At 40.5% G+C, this 18,166-nt stretch overlaps 1 protein-coding gene across 3 annotated transcripts in view; it reads left to right on the top strand.

Annotated features, from left to right (window-relative positions):
- The window catches only part of IPO9 (importin 9), a 49,008-nt gene that overhangs the window by 20,664 nt on the left and 10,178 nt on the right, over positions 1-18,166 (top strand). For all 3 annotated transcript variants that reach the window (XM_058430894.1, XM_032136975.2, XM_058430893.1), the window contains exons 5-14: positions 2,541-2,629; positions 3,448-3,534; positions 5,037-5,156; positions 5,265-5,365; positions 5,566-5,624; positions 6,225-6,376; positions 7,518-7,616; positions 8,869-8,975; positions 9,275-9,414; positions 13,892-14,051. In XM_058430894.1, the coding sequence (XP_058286877.1) occupies positions 2,541-2,629; positions 3,448-3,534; positions 5,037-5,156; positions 5,265-5,365; positions 5,566-5,624; positions 6,225-6,376; positions 7,518-7,616; positions 8,869-8,975; positions 9,275-9,414; positions 13,892-14,051 (1,114 nt within the window). The remainder of the gene's footprint in view (positions 1-2,540; positions 2,630-3,447; positions 3,535-5,036; positions 5,157-5,264; positions 5,366-5,565; positions 5,625-6,224; positions 6,377-7,517; positions 7,617-8,868; positions 8,976-9,274; positions 9,415-13,891; positions 14,052-18,166) is intronic.

Here is an 18,166-nt window from a genome sequence, read left to right as displayed (position 1 = left end):
TCTATTCTGTCTCAATCTCAGTTTACTGAACTTGGCACATAGGCCCATTTTTGCTAGTCCATGTGATGTTAATGGTAGATAATATCAACTCTTGTCAAATGCAAATCTTTCTTCTCCTTTTCTTTCAAAATGACCTCTTCCCAGGCCCCAGCTGCCTTTTTGAACTACCCACTATATTCATATTGATTGCCTGTGACAAAGCTTCAGTTTTTAGCTCAGATACAGAACAGACTTACCAAAAAGATCAGAATGTTCCTTGCTCAGATTTTCACTTCTCTGCTTATTGCCCTTGCTTCTCCTTTATGACTCATTCATTATTCAGGTGATTTCACACACCCCTCTCCATGGAATTGGCCTTTTAGGATTCTTTATTCACCACTTCATAGTGCCAGGATATCAATTAACAGATACATGTTCTACCAAGGAAAGGAAGCCTGTTCCCTCTCAGTCTTCCAACATGAAATTCAGGTTCCTTTGACAAACCTAGAGAGAAAGGTTTTGTACATTTATCTTGATTTGGATGCTGAAGAGCTCTTATTGTGTTTGACTAAGGAAATTACTGTTCAGTGAGATCACTTTTCTGCCAGCCACAGGGAAAGAACTGTTGGGGAAATTTGTCTCCTTTTGTAATAGTCACCAGACATGGAGTGGCTAGCAGCCAAGGCCCATTCCCAAATACTTGCTCCAAATACTTTCAAACGAGAGTAGACTGTACTCTGACAACAAAAACTTAGGCGTGCATGAAGATAGCAGGACATTGGTGGTTGGACAGAGGCCCATTAGGAGAATGGGACTGATTCTTTTCAGAGTTTTTCAAGATACTATACTAGTTTCCCTTTAATGAGGCTTCCTATTAAACTTATCTATTTATAAATGAGAACCAACTAAGGCTCATGGTGTAAAGGAAATGCAAATATAGCAGCAAAGGATTAGAAGATTTGATCCACCAGATACAGCTTTTTCTTCGTTCTCAAAGAAGTTTGGAGATTGAGGTGTTGCTGGAGTCCTAGAATTTTTCTGACTTGCTGAATCACCTCAGAAAACTTTTGGAATTAAACCTATAAAGTACTAATAAATTGATACCAGGGTTGAGTATAGTAGAGTAAAAAGCAGTCAAGCACTTTATTAGCAGAATTAAATTATACTGTATTTTTCATAAAAACTTGTTATTATGCCATCTATCATATTTGTTTGGACTAATTTCCTTGAATTTCTAAATAAAATAGAACACTCACCATTCAAAGCTCAGACTTTATTCTTGAGGAGGAAATTACAGCTGTAAAGAAAATTCAACCTTGAGTATTTGATCTTCATTTGACTTGTGGGGATTGATATTGTTCAAAATTGTGGAGTACCTTAATCTTGAAAATGCCAGCTTGCGTTTCTAGCTGTGTATCTTCCTCCAAAATGTCCCAAGTGGTTAGCTTTATTTTTAATTTTATTTATTTATTTATTTATTTGAGACATGGTCTCACTCTGTCACCCAGGCTCAGGTACAGTGGCACTGTTGTAGCTCACTGTAACCTTGACCTCCTGGGCTCAAGCGAGCCTCCTGCCTCAGCATCCTAAGTAGCTGGGACTGCAGACACATGCCACCACATGCAGCTTTTTTTTTTTTTTTTTTTTTTTTTTTAATGTACTGGCAGATCTTGTTCAGGCTGGTCTTGAACTCCTGGCCTCAAGTGATCCTCCCGCCTCAGCCTCCCAAAGCTCTGGGATTACAGGCATAAGCCACTGTTCCTGGCCCGTATGTCCATTTTTATAATGATAACGTGGAAAAGCATCAGGTAAAGTGGATAGTTACTGGAACTCAAGAGCTTTTATTCTGCTGCTTTGTAACATGAATCCAGGGTCCTTTGTGCTGTCTCAGTGCCTTGTGTGTGGTGTATTTGGTTTTTTTTTTTTTTTTTGAGACGTGAAGGGAAAGGTACGACCCATATTTCCATCACCTTCAAGTCTCATTCTGTGTATAGGTTGCTTTTTGTCACATTTATATAGAAAATTCCCATTTGTTCCAGTTAGCAGCAGCCTCTGATTTTCAGGTCAATAAAATCTGAGAAGAGTAACATATACAAAGAGGAGTTGAGGCCTAGTAAGTCTGTACATATTTTATTACATGCATCAAACCAGCTTGCGAAGCGAAAGTACTGAAAACAGAACCAAAGGTAAGAAACCTCGAAGTGTAACTGAATGTTGACAGATGGGCACAAGATAAATTAATACAGAATTTTCCCAAGTTGACCTCACAAGGACTTTTATGCAGTTCTATTACAGATTTTCTTTCAGTATTTATATTAAAGTTTTCTTTTTTAATCTCTTGTATTTTTCTCTATGTCCATATTATTCTTTCTCCTTCTAACAAATAATCAGTAACTCTTGCTACTTTTGCTTTCACAGAATGAGACCACCAGGCCAGTGTCTTTACCTGTGTGCTGTCTGTTTGGGAACTTCCACCTAGAAGCAGTTCAGAAAATATCACACTTAATATCTTTATGAAGCAGTTGTTTTTTTTTTTAACAGTACTACTTTTTTCTTTGTAGAATTCACTCGCGAAGTGACAGACACACAGATGCCACTTGTTGCTCCTGTCATTCTCCCAGAGATGTATAAGATCTTCACCATGGCTGAGGTATGAAATCTCAGCTCCAAGATTATAGTGAGTTCAGGCTCTCTTCAGCCCTCAGCCTTTCAGGTGGGAGATTATGGTGTTTGCAACTGATCTCAATACCTAAAAACCAGAATTGACAAGGATCTGGATCTGAATCTGCATTAACCTTAGACCTTTCACTCAACTACAAGGGCAAGCCTTTGATAAAAGAGTGAAATAGCTGAAATATTTCTTCACATATCGTACTTCCTGGCATCCAGTAGCCCCTAAGTAGATAAATAGTGCCTTCCTTCATGCTACTTCCAGCCTCGTACTGAGTTATCCCACCTACGCTTGCCTACCTCAGCTAAGTAATTGGAAGCAATCTATCACTGCATTGCACATAATACACCCTTAATATATTGAATATATATTTGATTAGTGTGTGTATGAATGATAACTCATTTATAGTAAGGTATAAATACCTGATGGATAATGTTTTAGCTTCCCTATTCCCCTCTGCCCCCAACCAATGGTCTGCATTTTAAAGGAAATATATTGGCTGTGTTGGGATTTTAAGCACTACCCAGTCTGGTATTTTTTAATCAAATGAACCCACAGAGGCCCTTATATAAGGTTCATTCCAGTAAGTTCCAACATTATGATTCTGCTACCTTTCATTCTCTGAATTACAGAAGTCTGCCTCCTGGACATAAATGAATTACATTTCCCATCTCTCGAGGGCATCCAATCTCATGTGAGGATTCACTAGTCATAGTTTTACTTCTAGTCCGAGATACACACATACCTACACACTCCAGTCTCGTGGCTGTGCTGTTATGCTGTAACCTTTTTTCCAGGTGTATGGTATTCGAACCCGTTCCCGAGCCGTGGAGATTTTTACCACTTGTGCCCATATGATCTGTAACATGGAGGAGCTGGAAAAGGTAAGCAGGTCTTTGGATCAATAACAGACTTCATGCTTAAAAGTTTTATTCATGCAGAGCAGTGAGTCATTTCATGATAGCAGCACGAAAAAGCACACTAACCAGCATTAGAGATAGATTTAACATTTTTATTAAATTATTATTGTTATTTTTCCAGACAGGGTCTTGCTCTGTCACCCAGGCTGGACTACAGTGGTGCAATCATGGCTCACTACAGCCTTGAACTCCTGGGCTTAAGTGATCCCCCTACCCCCAGTAGGAACTACAGGTGTGGTGTGCACCACCACACTTGGCTGATTTTCTTTTTTAAATTTTTGTAGAGATAGGGTCTCACTGTATTGCCCAGGCTGGTCTTGAACTTCTGGGCTCAAGCAATCTTCCCCCCTCAGCCTCCCAAAGTGCTGGGATTATAAGCATGAACCACAACACTCAGCTATATTTTTATTATTTTATTTATTTGGGTTTTTTTTTGAGACAAGATCTTGCTCTGTCACCCAGGCTGGAATGTAGTGGCATGATCATAGCTCACTGCAGCCTCAATCTCCCAGGTTCAAGCAGTCCTCTCACCTCAGCCTCCCAAGTAGCTGAGACCACCAGCATGTGCCACCACTCCCGGCTGATGAATGAATGAATGAATGAACGAATGAATTTATTTATTTATTTAGAGATGGAGTCTCGCTCTGTCGCCAGGCTAGAGTGCAGTGGTGCAATCTCAGCTCACTGCAACGTCCGCCTCTCATGTTCAAGTGATTCTTCTGCCTCAGCCTCCCGAGTAGCTGGGACTACAGGCACGTGCCATCATGCCCAGCTAATTTTTGTTTTGCAGTAGAGAGAGGGTTTCACCATGTTGGCCAGGATGGTCTCAATATCCTGACCTCGTGATCCACCCACCTCGGCCTCCCAAAGTGCTGGGATTACAGGCGTGAGCCACCGCGCCCAGCCTAATGAATTTATATTTGTAGAGACGGGGTCTCTCCCTATGTTGCCCAGGCTCATCTTGAACTCCTAGGCTCAAGTGATCCTCCCACTGTGGCCTCCCAAAGTGCTAGGATTATAGGTGTGAGCCACCACACCTGGCCTGATTGAATTTTCAACTTGTAAAAAGCTTAGTCTTCTTTTGAGTCTTTCTTCTTCAAACACCTTAGCCTATATCCTTTTCATAGTAGTCATCCCTTAGAACTTTTCCTACTCTTTTATGGCCCTCTTGTGTGAAGCAAAGCTAGCTGAAAAATACCAATCCCTGTGATTCAGAAGCAGTTAGGAGGAAAGTTGGTCTTACATAATAGTTTTTAAGAGGGCTTTGATGAAGAACTGCAAGTGCTGGTTAAGGAAAAATGAAATCTTAGGTAACACCTTCATTGACTTTATAGCTATTCTATTCTGATCAGGCTTGGAGCCTGAAGAGAGCTTTAGGTGCCTTTCAAATATCAGTGTTTGATATAAATGTGTTGAAGCCATGGATTAGGGATTTGTCCAGTATTGACTTTGGTTTCTGTTATCAGGGTGCAGCCAAAGTCCTGATCTTTCCCGTGGTACAGCAGTTCACAGAGGCCTTTGTTCAGGCCCTCCAGATACCAGATGGCCCCACATCTGACAGTGGGTTTAAGATGGAGGTCCTAAAGGTAAACACTTACTACCAATGAAATATTTGGAGTTTGAGGGGCTGGTCTGAAATCATTTATTTATTATATATCACTCATAACTTGGGTCCTTTTCTCTTAACTTCTTAGGCAGTGACAGCCCTAGTGAAAAACTTCCCAAAGCACATGGTGTCCTCCATGCAGCAGATTCTGCCTATTGTTTGGAACACCCTAACCGAGAGTGCAGCTTTATATCCTTTCTTGAAAGTTTAAGGGAGCTACTACCACCTATAGTTAGGAATCTCGCACTGGGTTTCACATTCATATGGTTCCACTCTTCTTACACAGGCTTTTTTAAGGTGTCTACTTTTAGTGTTGGAACATGTAACATTTCCTTGTAGATTATATGTAAAGCAGACTCCAAATTGTATTTCTTTACTCTTCATCATACTTATGTGAGGACAGAAGTAAATTACACAGAAGAAGTAGAAGATCCTGTGGATTCTGATGGTATGTAGTTTATTTGGTCTTTATAGAAATACCAGTTAGTGGGAGAAGAAAAATAAGCCAGAGATGGGGGGGAAAAACCGTAACTTGAGAGGCTTCACTCTATTAAGTGTTTTCTAATTCAGTTTATTTTCAATGCATTAGATGTGGGGAAATCAGAATTGACAATCTTTAATCTGTTTCTCATAGGTAGTTGCATAAATCTCATAAAATCGTAGAATTTCTGCATTGGAAGAGATACTTTTAAGGCCATTTAATCTAGCCTACTTCTGGCATTTTGTTGTGTTTCATTTGGGGGTGCCAGATCATGAATCTTTCATTTCTGTTTTAATATTTCTCATTATTTCAGATTAGAACAATAGACATACTGGCAAATATATCCAGTGTTTCTGATTCTTTTACTTGAAAAACCAAAGAATATTTAATATCCTCAAAATTACGTTTTGTGACTTCTGAGCCCTCTCTCCCAATTCCTCAGGAATAATCATTAGCAAGTACTTTAAATATTCAATAATTTACAAAGGTTATGTAGTTCATTTTCTGCATATATGCTTTCCTTTTGCTTTCTTGTCATTAATTTCTTCTCTTGTGTATTTCCTGCAGGTGAAGTCCTGGGCTTTGAAAATCTCGTCTTTAGCATTTTTGAATTTGTCCATGCTCTACTAGAAAATAGCAAATTCAAAAGCACTGTTAAGAAAGCCTTGCCTGAATTGATTTATTATATTATCCTGTACATGCAAATCACTGAGGAGCAGGTAAATAATATTTGAGAGACAGTTACCATCTTGTATTTGGAAAGTGCAACTTGAAGAATGTGAGGTCTTGGTCAGGTGAACACTGTATTTCTAAAAATAGACACAAGAAGAATAATTTCATGTGAAGTTCTGGGAAAGGTTTGACATCATTTTATTGCCAAATCCAAGGTTTTGGAGTTCACCACCATACCTGGCATTTTTTTTTTTTTTTGGCAGAAAAGTCATACTATGTTGCCCAGGCTAGTAGTCTCTAACTCCTGGGCTCAAGCAATCTGCCCACCTTGGCCTCTCAAAGTGCTGGGATTACAGGCATGAGTCACTGTGCCTGGCCCACTTTTGCCATTAGAAAATCTCACAGGACCACTAACCTAAGACCCTGATTTTTAGGAGAATCTATTCCTTCCCTGAAGTAAAATGTAATGATCAGACCATTAGCCTGATGGTGGGTCATCAAAAGCAGCAAAGAACGTTCAAAAATTAGATAATGCCTCGTTTAAAACAGCACAAGAATTGACATAATTTTCACAATGAATAGTCCATCAGACTTAATCTATTCAGAAAATGGATCTATCAAAGGGTAACAACAGGTTGACATTGGCAGAGAGCTAGTAATCAGCCAGATTCTAAAAGAGAGCAATAGCCATTGCTACCTACCCTGCTACTTGAAGGTATTTGTTTCTCTACATCAAAAAGAAAAGATTTTTTAAGCTAGAGGTTTTGTTTCAGTTTTTGTTGTTTTGTTTTGTTTGTTTTTTTGGGACAGGGTCTTGCTGTGTTGCTCAGGCTGGAGTGCAGTGGTATAGACACAGCTCACGGCAGCCTTGACCTCCCAGGCTCAAGCCATCCTCCTACCTCACAGCCTCCCGAGTAGAGACCACAGGCATATGCCACCATACCCAGTTGACATTTTTTGTAGAGGTGGGGTCTCACTATGTTGCCCAGGCTGGTCTCAAACTCCTGGGTTCAAGCAGTCCTCCCACTTTGGCCTCCCAAAGTGTCAGGATTACAGTTGTGAGCCATTGCGTCCGGCAAAAGGCTAGAGTTTTGTTCAGGATAATAGATTGAAATCTTCCTGTATCTGTTGATGAAAAGCTATGAATCAGATTGGCAGCATCACAAAGACATAACTTGATCTTTTCAGATTAAAGTATGGACAGCCAACCCCCAACAATTTGTAGAAGATGAAGATGATGATACATTCTCCTATACTGTTAGAATAGCAGCTCAAGACTTGTTGCTGGTAAGTTTACCTTGATACTTCAGCCACATAATTTCTATCAGTCACTTGAGCATTTCTTCTTTTTTCTAGACAACTAATCCAAGGTGAGCAGTGTTGTTGGGTGTCTTTATCTCAGACTTTATTGGGGATGCAAGAGAGTTTCTGAAATGAAGTTCGAGACTCAGAAATTCTAAAAGCATTGCTACTGGTTCTAACTTATAACTAAATATTAGATAAAAGAATTGTGCAGACCATAGGGCCGGGGTGCCGGGGAGAATTGTATAGAGGATAAAGTGTTCCATGGAGTAAGGGTAGTTGAATCAATAACATTTCAGTTTACGGCTGGGCGTGGTGACTCACACCTGTAATCCCAGCACTTGGGGAGGCCGAGGCGGGCAGATCACCTGAGGTCCAGAGTTCGAGACTAGCCTGACCAACATGGAGAAACCCCATCTGTACTAAAAATACAAAATTAGGCGTGGTGGCGCATGCCTGTAATCCCAGCTACTCGGGAGGCTGATGCAGGAGAATTGCTTGAACCTGGGAAGCGGAGGTTGTAGTGAGCCAAGATTATACCATTGCACTCCAGCTTGGGCGACAAGAGTGAAACTTGGTCTCCAAAAAAAAAAAAAAAAAAAAAACCATTTCAGCTTAATTCACTCTTCAACAAGAATCTGTAGCACAGACAAAAGGTTGGCAAACCTAACAAAACAAAACAGATTGCTGAAAGATGAACATCCAAATACCTGCTCGTGTTTTCTTTGCCTCTTCTGACTAGGGCATAGAGTTGTCTCTAGGCTGAAATACTAAGAAGAAACTGCCACTTGCTTCTTGTTGGGTACGAGATTTGTTCTCTGTTGATGAATCACTTCTCATTATCATTTAGTATTTCTAAGGAGCTGTGAAATTATATTCAGTTCCAATTAGTAGATTAGACTTATTTTTCTATGATCAGGCTCCAAGAGAGCAAATATTTGGTCCATTGTCATCCAAAGCTAGATGTGTTATTGCTCACTTATACTCTGCTGAATATAGCCAAAGGAGGCAACTGGTTAGCCTTACAATGCCTAGGCACTACAGAAATGCAGATACTACTTTAATTTCATTAGAGACCCTGACCTACTGATATAACATTTTTAATACAATTAGGGGTTTGCACATGTGTGTGAAAGAGCTTGAACCAATCACTTCTAACAGTCATGACTGAAGCGGTTTACAATTAAAATGCATTTAATGGGCACAAACAGATTTATTAGCTCTTCTCTCTCTATAGGCTGTGGCCACAGATTTCCAGAATGAAAGTGCAGCAGCCCTGGCTGCTGCAGCCACTCGACATTTACAAGAAGCTGAGCAAACCAAAAACAGTGGCACTGAGCACTGGTAAGAGTGAGCCGCTAATTGGTTAAGATGCTTTTGTTTACCCCTTCTTAAAAAGTCTTGAAAGGATGGATTTATTTTTATCTTAATTTGAAAATCTGGTTTAATTTAATAACAGATTTAATCTCTTATTAAAATTTCACTCTGGTTTTCAGCTATAGGTTACAATGGAAGGGCTTAAGGTAAATGACTCTTTTGGAAGAGATTGTGCTGGAGTGCCCTTTTCTGAATCTTCTTTCCTCAAATATTTATCTTTTTTGGCAGTATAGTATGTTTTACTAGGCTGTAGTATCCTTTCACAGGTGGAAGATCCATGAGGCATGCATGCTTGCCCTAGGCTCAGTGAAGGCCATCATCACTGACAGTGTGAAAAATGGCAGGATTCATTTTGACATGCATGGGTTCCTGACCAGTGTCATCCTTGCAGACCTCAACCTCTCAGGTATGTTTCAGCACATGCCAGGATTCTAGAAACTCTTTAAACCTGTTGTGGGGTGGGGGGAGGGATTAGCATTAGGAGATACACCTGATGTAAGTGACAAGTTAATGGGTGCAGCACACCAACATGGCACATGTATACATATGTAACCTGCACGTTGTGTGCATGTACCCTAGAACTCAAAGTATAATAAATAAATAAATATATATATATATATATATATAAAGAAACTCTTTAAACCTGTCATTAACTTGGTTATATTGTTCACTTAGACTGGCAGGCCAGATATTCTTGTGTCCTTTGAGTGAAAATTGTTTGCACCCTACAGCTTGAACTCATCTGAACCTCTAAAACAGTCCAGAGGCCGATTCAAGCTTCACCTAGTAACAATCTAATATTGCCTAGTTCATGATTCTTCCATGATGTTTATGTTTCTTCCCAAATTGGCGTTCCCATTCATGGTTGTTTTTGGCATTTGAATGGAATCCAAATCTGGTTGCTGTACCTTGAGAATTATCGAGTTCTGCTCCCATTGTTAAGTCCAGAATGCCCTCAGGCATTCTGTATCAGGCACATTCTTCCTGTTTGTTTCCTGTCATTTTTCTCAAACTTTATTTTTGGCCAATATCCAAATAATTAAAATGTTCCAGTCTCATACCCATGTTAGCCGTCTGTCTTAAAAAGAAAAAAAGTAGGCCAGGCGCGACGGCTCACGCCTCTAATCCCAGCACTTTGGGAGGCTAAGGCAAGTGACTCACCTGAGGTCAGGAGTTGAAAACCAGCCTGGCCAACTTGGTGAAACCCCATCTCTACTAAAAATATAAAAATTAGCCAGGTGTGGTAGCAGGAGCCTGTAGTCCCAGCTACTCAAGAGGCTGAGGCAGGAGAATCACTTGAACCCAGGAGGCAGAGGTTGCAGTGAACTGAGATCACACCACTGTACTCCACCCTGGGTGACAGAGCGAGACTTGGTTAAAAAAAAAAAAAAAGGTAGCCCTTTACTATTAGACCGATTTCTTCCGCAATACAGAGCAGTAGCTAAGAATCATTGTTGTCTATGTGGCATTTTCTGCTACTTGCTTCTGCTATGCCATGCCTTTTCACATCCTTGGAGCCAGATCCCCATCCGAAAACACTGCCTTTGCTTTCTCTCTCAGTACTTAAATCATGGAACGTTTGGTATTGTTTGCTCCATTTTCAGTCCATTTACTTCCTCTCCATAGGATAGTTCTGGGAGTAGCTTATGTCATTTGAAAATGTTCTGCTCTGTGATCTTAAGTAGGTAATCTATTATCGGGTGTCTCACTCCGTCACTTCCATTCTCTGAATCACAAATTAAAATGGTCGTACATACAGAGCTCAGATCCATTGGGAATATCCTGTTTCACTCTGTATTTATCATATGCTGCATTGTTGAATGTTTTCTTACTCCTACTAGTAAGGTCTCTGAGAGTAGAAATCATGTCTAATCTTTGTATCCTACAAGTGCCTTGAGTAGACATCCCATAGTTACACACATTGAATGATTTCTGAAGCTCATCAACACATTTCTTGTAGAGTTTACCGTAGCAAAGATTTTTCAAAAACTTTGGAAATTTTAGAATATTTGTTATTTAGTCTGGAAAAAGGCTCAATATGTATCACTTGTTAATCCTGCCTGTAGCTAAAACCTTTTCTACACCAACCATTCTGAAACTTTGGTTATAAATTATCAATAATTTAAAAGACATTTTTATGTGGCTTTAATTTATTAATATTTAACATACTAAAGATTAAAACTGAGATGTTTTTAAAATAAAAGAAATGGAAACATGTATTCCCCTGGCTGTCAGAGCCATGATATCACATATCATATAACCTCTGGAAAACTCCACTATATACTTGTGAAAGAGTGAAAGTGAGGCCGGGCATGGTGGCTCATGCCTGTAACCCCAGCACTTTGGGAGGCTGAGGTGGGTGGATCATGAGGTCAGGAGTTTGAGACCAGCCTGGCTAACATGGCCTAACCCCATCTCTACTAAAAATACAAAAATTAGCTGGGCGTGGTGGCATGCGTCTGTAATCCCAGCTACTCAGGAGGCTGAGGTAGGGGAATTGCTTGAACCCAGGAGGCGGAGGTTGCAGTGAGCCAAGATCATGCCAGTGCGCTCCAGCCTGGGCAACAGAGCGAGACTCCGTCTCAAAAAAAAAGAAAGAATGAAAGTGAAAAAAATAATGTCTCTGTATTACTGTGAAAATAGTTTTAACTTTAGGGAATTTCCGGACCATCCTTTGGGAACTGCTTCTGTACGTTATATAAAGTTATAAACAGCTTCTCACTTACAGTGGTTGGACTTATGATTTTTCAACTTTACAGTGATGCCAAAGCAATATGCATTTAGTAGAAACCATACTTCAAGTACCCTTACAACCATTCTGTTTTCACTTTCAGCACAGTATTCAATAAATTATATGAGATATTCAATACTTTATTATAAAATAGGCTTTGTGTTAGATGAGTTTGCCCAACTTTATGCTAATGTAAGTGTTCTGAGCATGTTTAAGGTAGGTTCAGCTAAGCTGTGATGTTCAGTATTAAATTTAAATGCATTTTTAACACAGTATTTTCAACTTACAATGGGTTTATCAGGAAGTAACCCCATCATAAGCAGAGGAGCATCTGTATTGTGTAATTTGACTGGCACAGTTTATTAGGTTCTGTTCAGTGTTTTCTGTCAACAAGATGTTTATTGTGTGAGTAAACAAGTTAAGCCTTGTGACAAGCTGAATAAGAATAGTCTCTCCTCAGCAGCTTATAGTAAACAAGGGTAGTAATCCTTACATTAGTGGCTAGACTATCGAACGAAATATATAACATGTAAGAACACTAAAGACAGACTTACTGTGGCACAGAGATAGTTAGAATTGCTTCAGCCTAAGAGATGAATTAGGTAATGCAAGGAGGTGATTATGTAGGCTTGCAATGTGAACAAGGCAGAGAGCTGGGAGAGTAAGATGTAAGTTGCTAAGGAGGCATGTGTACTTGAGTTTGGAAACCATAAAGGGAAATCATAGGTAATGCTAGAGTCGCTGATCTTAGGGAGCCTTGAATAACGTGATGACTAAGGTAATCTTTATTTGGTGGACTATGGAATTCATTGACAGATTTTAAATAGAAGAATGACATGATCAGAGCTATAATTTATGTTTTAAGAGTGATCCAAGGCTGCATGCAGTGGCTCATGCCTGTAATCCCAGCACTTTGGGAGGTCGAGCCGAGTGGATTGCTTGAGTTCAGGAGTTCAAGTCCAGCCTGGCCAACATGGTGAAACCCCGTCTCTACTAAAAATACAAAAATTAGCCAGGCGTGGTGGCACGCACCTGTAATCCCAGCTGCTCGGGAGGCTGAGGCAGGAGAATCGCTCGAACCCGGGAAGCAGAGGTTACAGTGAGCTGAGATTGTGCCACTACACTCCAGCCTGGGCGACAGAGCAAGACTCCATCTCAAAAAAAAAAGAGTGATCCAAAAGTGGGAATAAACTAGCAATGGAGATGGCAATTTAGAAGATCAAGCGGGCTGGGTACCATGGCTCACACCTGTAATCCCAGCACTTTTGGAGGCCAAGGCAGGCAGATCACCTAAGGTCAGGAGTTCGAGACCAGCCTGACCAACATGGAGAAACCCCATCTCTACTAAAAATACAAAATTAGCTGGGCGTGGTGGCGCATGCCTGTAATCCCAGCTACTGGGGAGGCTGAGGCAGGGGAATCGCTTGAACCAGGGAGGTGGAGGTTGTGGTGAGCCGAGATCACACTATTGCACTCCAGCCTAGGCAACAAGAATGAAACTCCATCTCAAAAAAAAAAAAAAAAAAGATTAGCTAGTAGTACAGGTAAGGAATAATGAGAGCTGGGGGTGAGGACTGGGGTGTTAAAGTCTTTTTAGTCTAATAATATTCAAGATCTACTTTGCTCAGAAGAGACAAGGGAAAACTGGGAAATTGATTTTGTACCACAGGTCACACATTTGCTTTCATCATACAAGGTTATGCTTTTTCTCTCAAATAAGTTGTACATATTATGTAGCATCTCTTTACTTCTAAAAATTGAGGAATGGAGGGCCAGGCGTGGTGGCTCATGCCTGTAATCCCAGCACTTTGGGAGGCCGAGGCAGGCAGATCACTTGAGGTCCAGAGTTTGAGACCAGCCTGGCCAACATGGCAAAATGCCATCTCTACTAAAAATACAAAAAATTAGCCGGGCGTGGTGGCAGGCGCCTGTGATCCCAGCTACTTAGGAGGCTGAGGCAGGACAATTGCTTGAACCCAGGGGGATGGAGGTTACAGTGAGCCGAGATCACGCCATTGCACGCCAGCCTGGGTGACAGAGTGAGACTCCATCTCCAAAAAAAAAAAAATTGAGGAATGGATGTGGGAAAGAGAAAGAACAAGTAAAAGGAATTTTCATTTTCCAGCCCCTAATTGTTCTGTCTTTCTCCCAGTGTCTCCTTTCCTCTTGGGCCGGGCACTTTGGGCTGCCAGTCGGTTCACTGTTGCTATGTCCCCTGAACTGATCCAGCAGTTCCTACAGGCAACAGTTAGTGGTCTTCACGAGACACAGCCCCCATCAGTTCGAATTTCTGCAGTGAGAGCCATCTGGGGGTGAGTATGCTACCCTAGGGTGATAATTATCTTAAGGGAAAGTTGCTCAGGTTAGATATACCAAATCAGTTTTACAGTGTATTATGTTGCTTGGAAATCCCTGCTAATGATCTCCTTCAGGGTGAATGTTGGAAGGACAGGGAAAGAAACCATGCTAGAGACATGGCTTTTATGAGTCCAGAAGATGTCCTGTTCCTTTCTGCTCCTCTTCCTCTTTAAATTCGCTCCAGTTCTGGAATCATCTAGGCAACTCCCTTTCTCTCAATGGTGAAGAACCTGAGGTTTGGAGAGAAAAACGTTTTGCACAGGGTTGCACAATTAATGAATGATAGAAGCAGGATTAGAGTCCACATCATTTTGTTGGTTGATTATATTAGAAACCAAATCTGGGATAATGTGGCCTAGAAACACCGCTTATTTTTTCCCAGTTTTACCTATCTTTTTTAAGGCTAGTGTTACTAATGGATCAAAAGTCATTTATTTATATTCCTACGCAGACTAGAAGGACCATTGTTGTTTTAAGGACTATCTTAAACTTAAACATCTCAACTGAATCCTAAAACTACCAGCACAAAATTTATTTTCCGTGTGCCTGCCCTGTCTTATCTTTTGAGGCAGAGGAGTATCTTTTGAGATGCCGTGTGTTATATGTCATTAGAAAGCATTCAAGAACTGCCTGTTTTAATTAAATGGTTAATGTTATGACCATAAACACAGTCCCATCTTTTTCTGCTTCAATCTAGGTGAAGCAGATCTTTGGCTCTAAAATAATTAAAAGTATCATCTTAAGAGGCAAACTAAGTATAGCTTTTTCAGAAAGCTCTAAGACTATTGTGAATGTCTGAGAAGAGAGAGCCCTAACCTGCTTAAGGCATGAATGTTATTTTAAGGGTTTTTCTGAGTTTGTACCTGTGGTCACTGCCAGTATAGCTTCTGACCTTTGTGAAACTTGATTTCATTGGAGAATTATCCACTTTGTGTTGTGATTTTATGGAAATGTTTGCAGCTGCAAGCTGTGAGAGGAGTTTGGTATGAATGTGAAAGTACTTTGGGTAAAATAAGCCCATTACTTTCCAGAGTGTTTTAGGTAGACAACAGTACCTATCAGGCATACTTACCAACATTGATTCTCTCTGGGGGAGATTAGAGTACAAAGAGCTTTCATTCTCTGTTATATATATAAAATATTTTGTTTGTTTGTTTATTTCAACAAGTTTGTATTACTTTTATAATCAGAAGAACTGTGAAGAAAACTTTTATTTTTAATGTTCATATCTCTTGGACCACATGGGTAGTGGTTTAATGGTTTTCTTGAGAGATGTAACAGATATCTCTGTAGGATGACAAAAGCTGTGGATATGCGGGCCAGAGAAACGGACTCTTATATGTTTACAAAATTTTATATTCATTGTCAAACACTGGATTCCTTGAAGCCTATCTGTGGATCCAGATTAAGAACTGTCCTATGAATGGATCATTAGCTATCTTTCTTTCAGTCAAGAGTTTCTCTTTGGTCATTTCCTATTTAGTTTACCAGCCAATTGCAAACTGGCTTATGTCCCTGTCACACTATTGGAACTATTTTTCTTTTTTTTTTTTTTTTTTCTGAGACGGAGTCTTACTGTCTGTCGCCCAGGCTGGAGTGCAGTGGCGCGATCTCGGCTCACCACAACCTCTGCCTCCTGGGTTCAAGCAATTCTCCTGCTTCAGCCTCCCCAGCAGCTGGGATTACAGGCATGTGCCACCACACCCAGCTAATTTTGTATTTTTAGTAGAGACAGGGTTTCTCCATGTTGGTCAGGCTGGTCTCAAACTCCTGACCTCAGGTGATCCACCCGCCCCCACCTCCCAAAGTGCTGGGATTACAGACATGAGCCACCGCGCCCGGCCTGCAGCTGTCTTTTCTAATGTCACTAGTAACGTTTTAATGATCAGCATTCCACCGTTGCTTTTCTTTTTTTCCTTAGCCCCAGTTTTAATTTATTCCTTCATGTCATAGTTTATGTATCATTGCAAACTCCCTTAAATAATCTCTGAAACAAGATACCGATTGACAAATAATTATACTTGTTTCACATTTTTCAACTCAAATTTATGTCAGACTTTCTCCTGAACTACAAACTAATGTATCCATTGCTTACTATCCATACCAGGATGGATATCTTTAAAGTACCTGAAAATCAACACATTTACTACTAAGCTTACCATTTATCACCTTCAGGCGTGTCCTACCTGTATTTTCTTTTTTATTAAAGGTAGAAATCTTGTAACTTTAGATCTTGAACTTAAAGATCTTGTATTCCCTGTTTTAATGAAAGGTAGAGATCCCAGATATTTGCCTTTTAGATCTTGGTTCCTTGGCCTCTCATCCCTTCCTTCCCGTCTTCCCCTGCTACTACCCTGATTGTACTCTCTACTTCTCTTCCTTGAATTAATGCAGCAGCTTCCTGGTTGTCTGCAGCCTCACACTTCTGCAGTCCATATTATTTGAGCTGTCAAGTTGATCTTTCTGAAATAGAAAACTGATTTTATTGCTCCTGCTGTTAAAATCACTCATGGCAGCCGGGCACGCTCATGCCTGTAATCCCAGCACTTTGGGAGGCCGAGGTGGGTGGATCACAAGGTCAGGAGATCGAAACCATCCTGGCCAACATGGTGAAACCCCATCTCTACTAAAAATACAAAAAAAAAAAAATTAGCTGGGTGCACGCCTGTAGTCCCAGCTACTCAGGAGGCTGAGGCAGGAGAATCACTTGAACCCGGGAGGTGGAGGTTGCAGTGAGCCGAGATCATGGCACTGCACTCCAGCCTGGCAACAGAGCAAGACTCCATCTCAAAAAAAAAAAAAAAAAAAATTTCATGACTCCCAGTTGTTCTCTTCAAACTTGAGATAGAGGTACTTCAGAAGAAAGTCATATTATGTCAGGCAGTATAGGAAGCCACAGTATATATATATAATATTTTCATGGGACATCAGTTTTCCCTAGAGACTTTAGGGTAAAGAGAAGATTACGTGTTAGGAGTAACACAAGTTAAAGAAACACCGACTTCCACAATAAAGTCCAACCTCTTTTAGCATGGCATTTAAGATCCAATATGATGTAGATAGATGATGCAAACTCTGTGATCTACCATACTGTACAGTTTCAAGTTCATTAGAGGGGCAAAGTAACTATAAACCCTTAGAAGTGGGAAGACTTAAAATATAATAATAATAAAATTTTTTAAAAAAAGAATAGAAGTGGGAAATGGAGAGAGGGAGAGGACAGATAAATGCTGGTCGAGGGATGGATCCAAAAGCTAGTCTAAGGAGTTGAGAGCTGACCAAAGCCAGGTTCCACATCAGCTCTTTAGGAGAAGTTTGGTCAGAGCAGGGTAGTATTGGAATCAAACATTATGAACCAAAAATCAAAAAGTCTGTGGACAGATCTGAGATTAAAGCCCACAGTTTCACTGGTCATTGTGGATCTTTGAAAGCCGACACAAATAATACGGTTATAAGACATTTTTAAAATAAAGCATTTAAGTTAAAAACCATTTATTGGCCGGGCGCAGTGGCTCATGCCTGTAATCTCAGCACTTTGGGAGGCCAAGGCAGGCAGATCACCTGAGGTCCGGAGTACAAGACCACCCTAGCCAACATGGTGAAACCCCATCTCTACTAAAAATACAAAAATTAGCTGGGCGTGATGGCGGGTGCCTGTATTCCCAGTATTCCCAGTATTCCTAGCTACTCAGGAGGCTGAGGCAAGAGAATCGCTTTAACCTCAGAGGCGAAGGTTGCAGGGAGCCGAGATCGTGCCACTGCACTCCAGCCTGGGGAACAGAGTGAGACTCCGTCTCAAAACAAAGAAAAAAGAAAGAAAGAAAAACAACTTATTGAATACTGCTAAATGCCTTGTTTCTGTACTAGGTTCTTTTAACATAGAGAAACAATGTTTTTATTGTTTTAACTTATTGCCATTCTAAAGATAAACAAAAGTAAAGACTCAGACAATTTTTGTTGTTGTTGTGTTTTTGTGTTTCTGTTTGAGACAGTCTCGCTCTGTCACCCAGGCTGGAGTGCAGTGGCATGATCTCGGCTCACTGCACCCTCCGCCTCCCAGGTTCAAATG

This window comes from Hylobates moloch, unplaced genomic scaffold, assembly GCF_009828535.3.
Source record: "Hylobates moloch isolate HMO894 unplaced genomic scaffold, HMol_V3 SCAFFOLD_18, whole genome shotgun sequence".
NCBI lineage: Eukaryota > Metazoa > Chordata > Mammalia > Primates > Hylobatidae > Hylobates > Hylobates moloch.
This window is presented reverse-complemented; position numbering and strand designations above follow the sequence as displayed.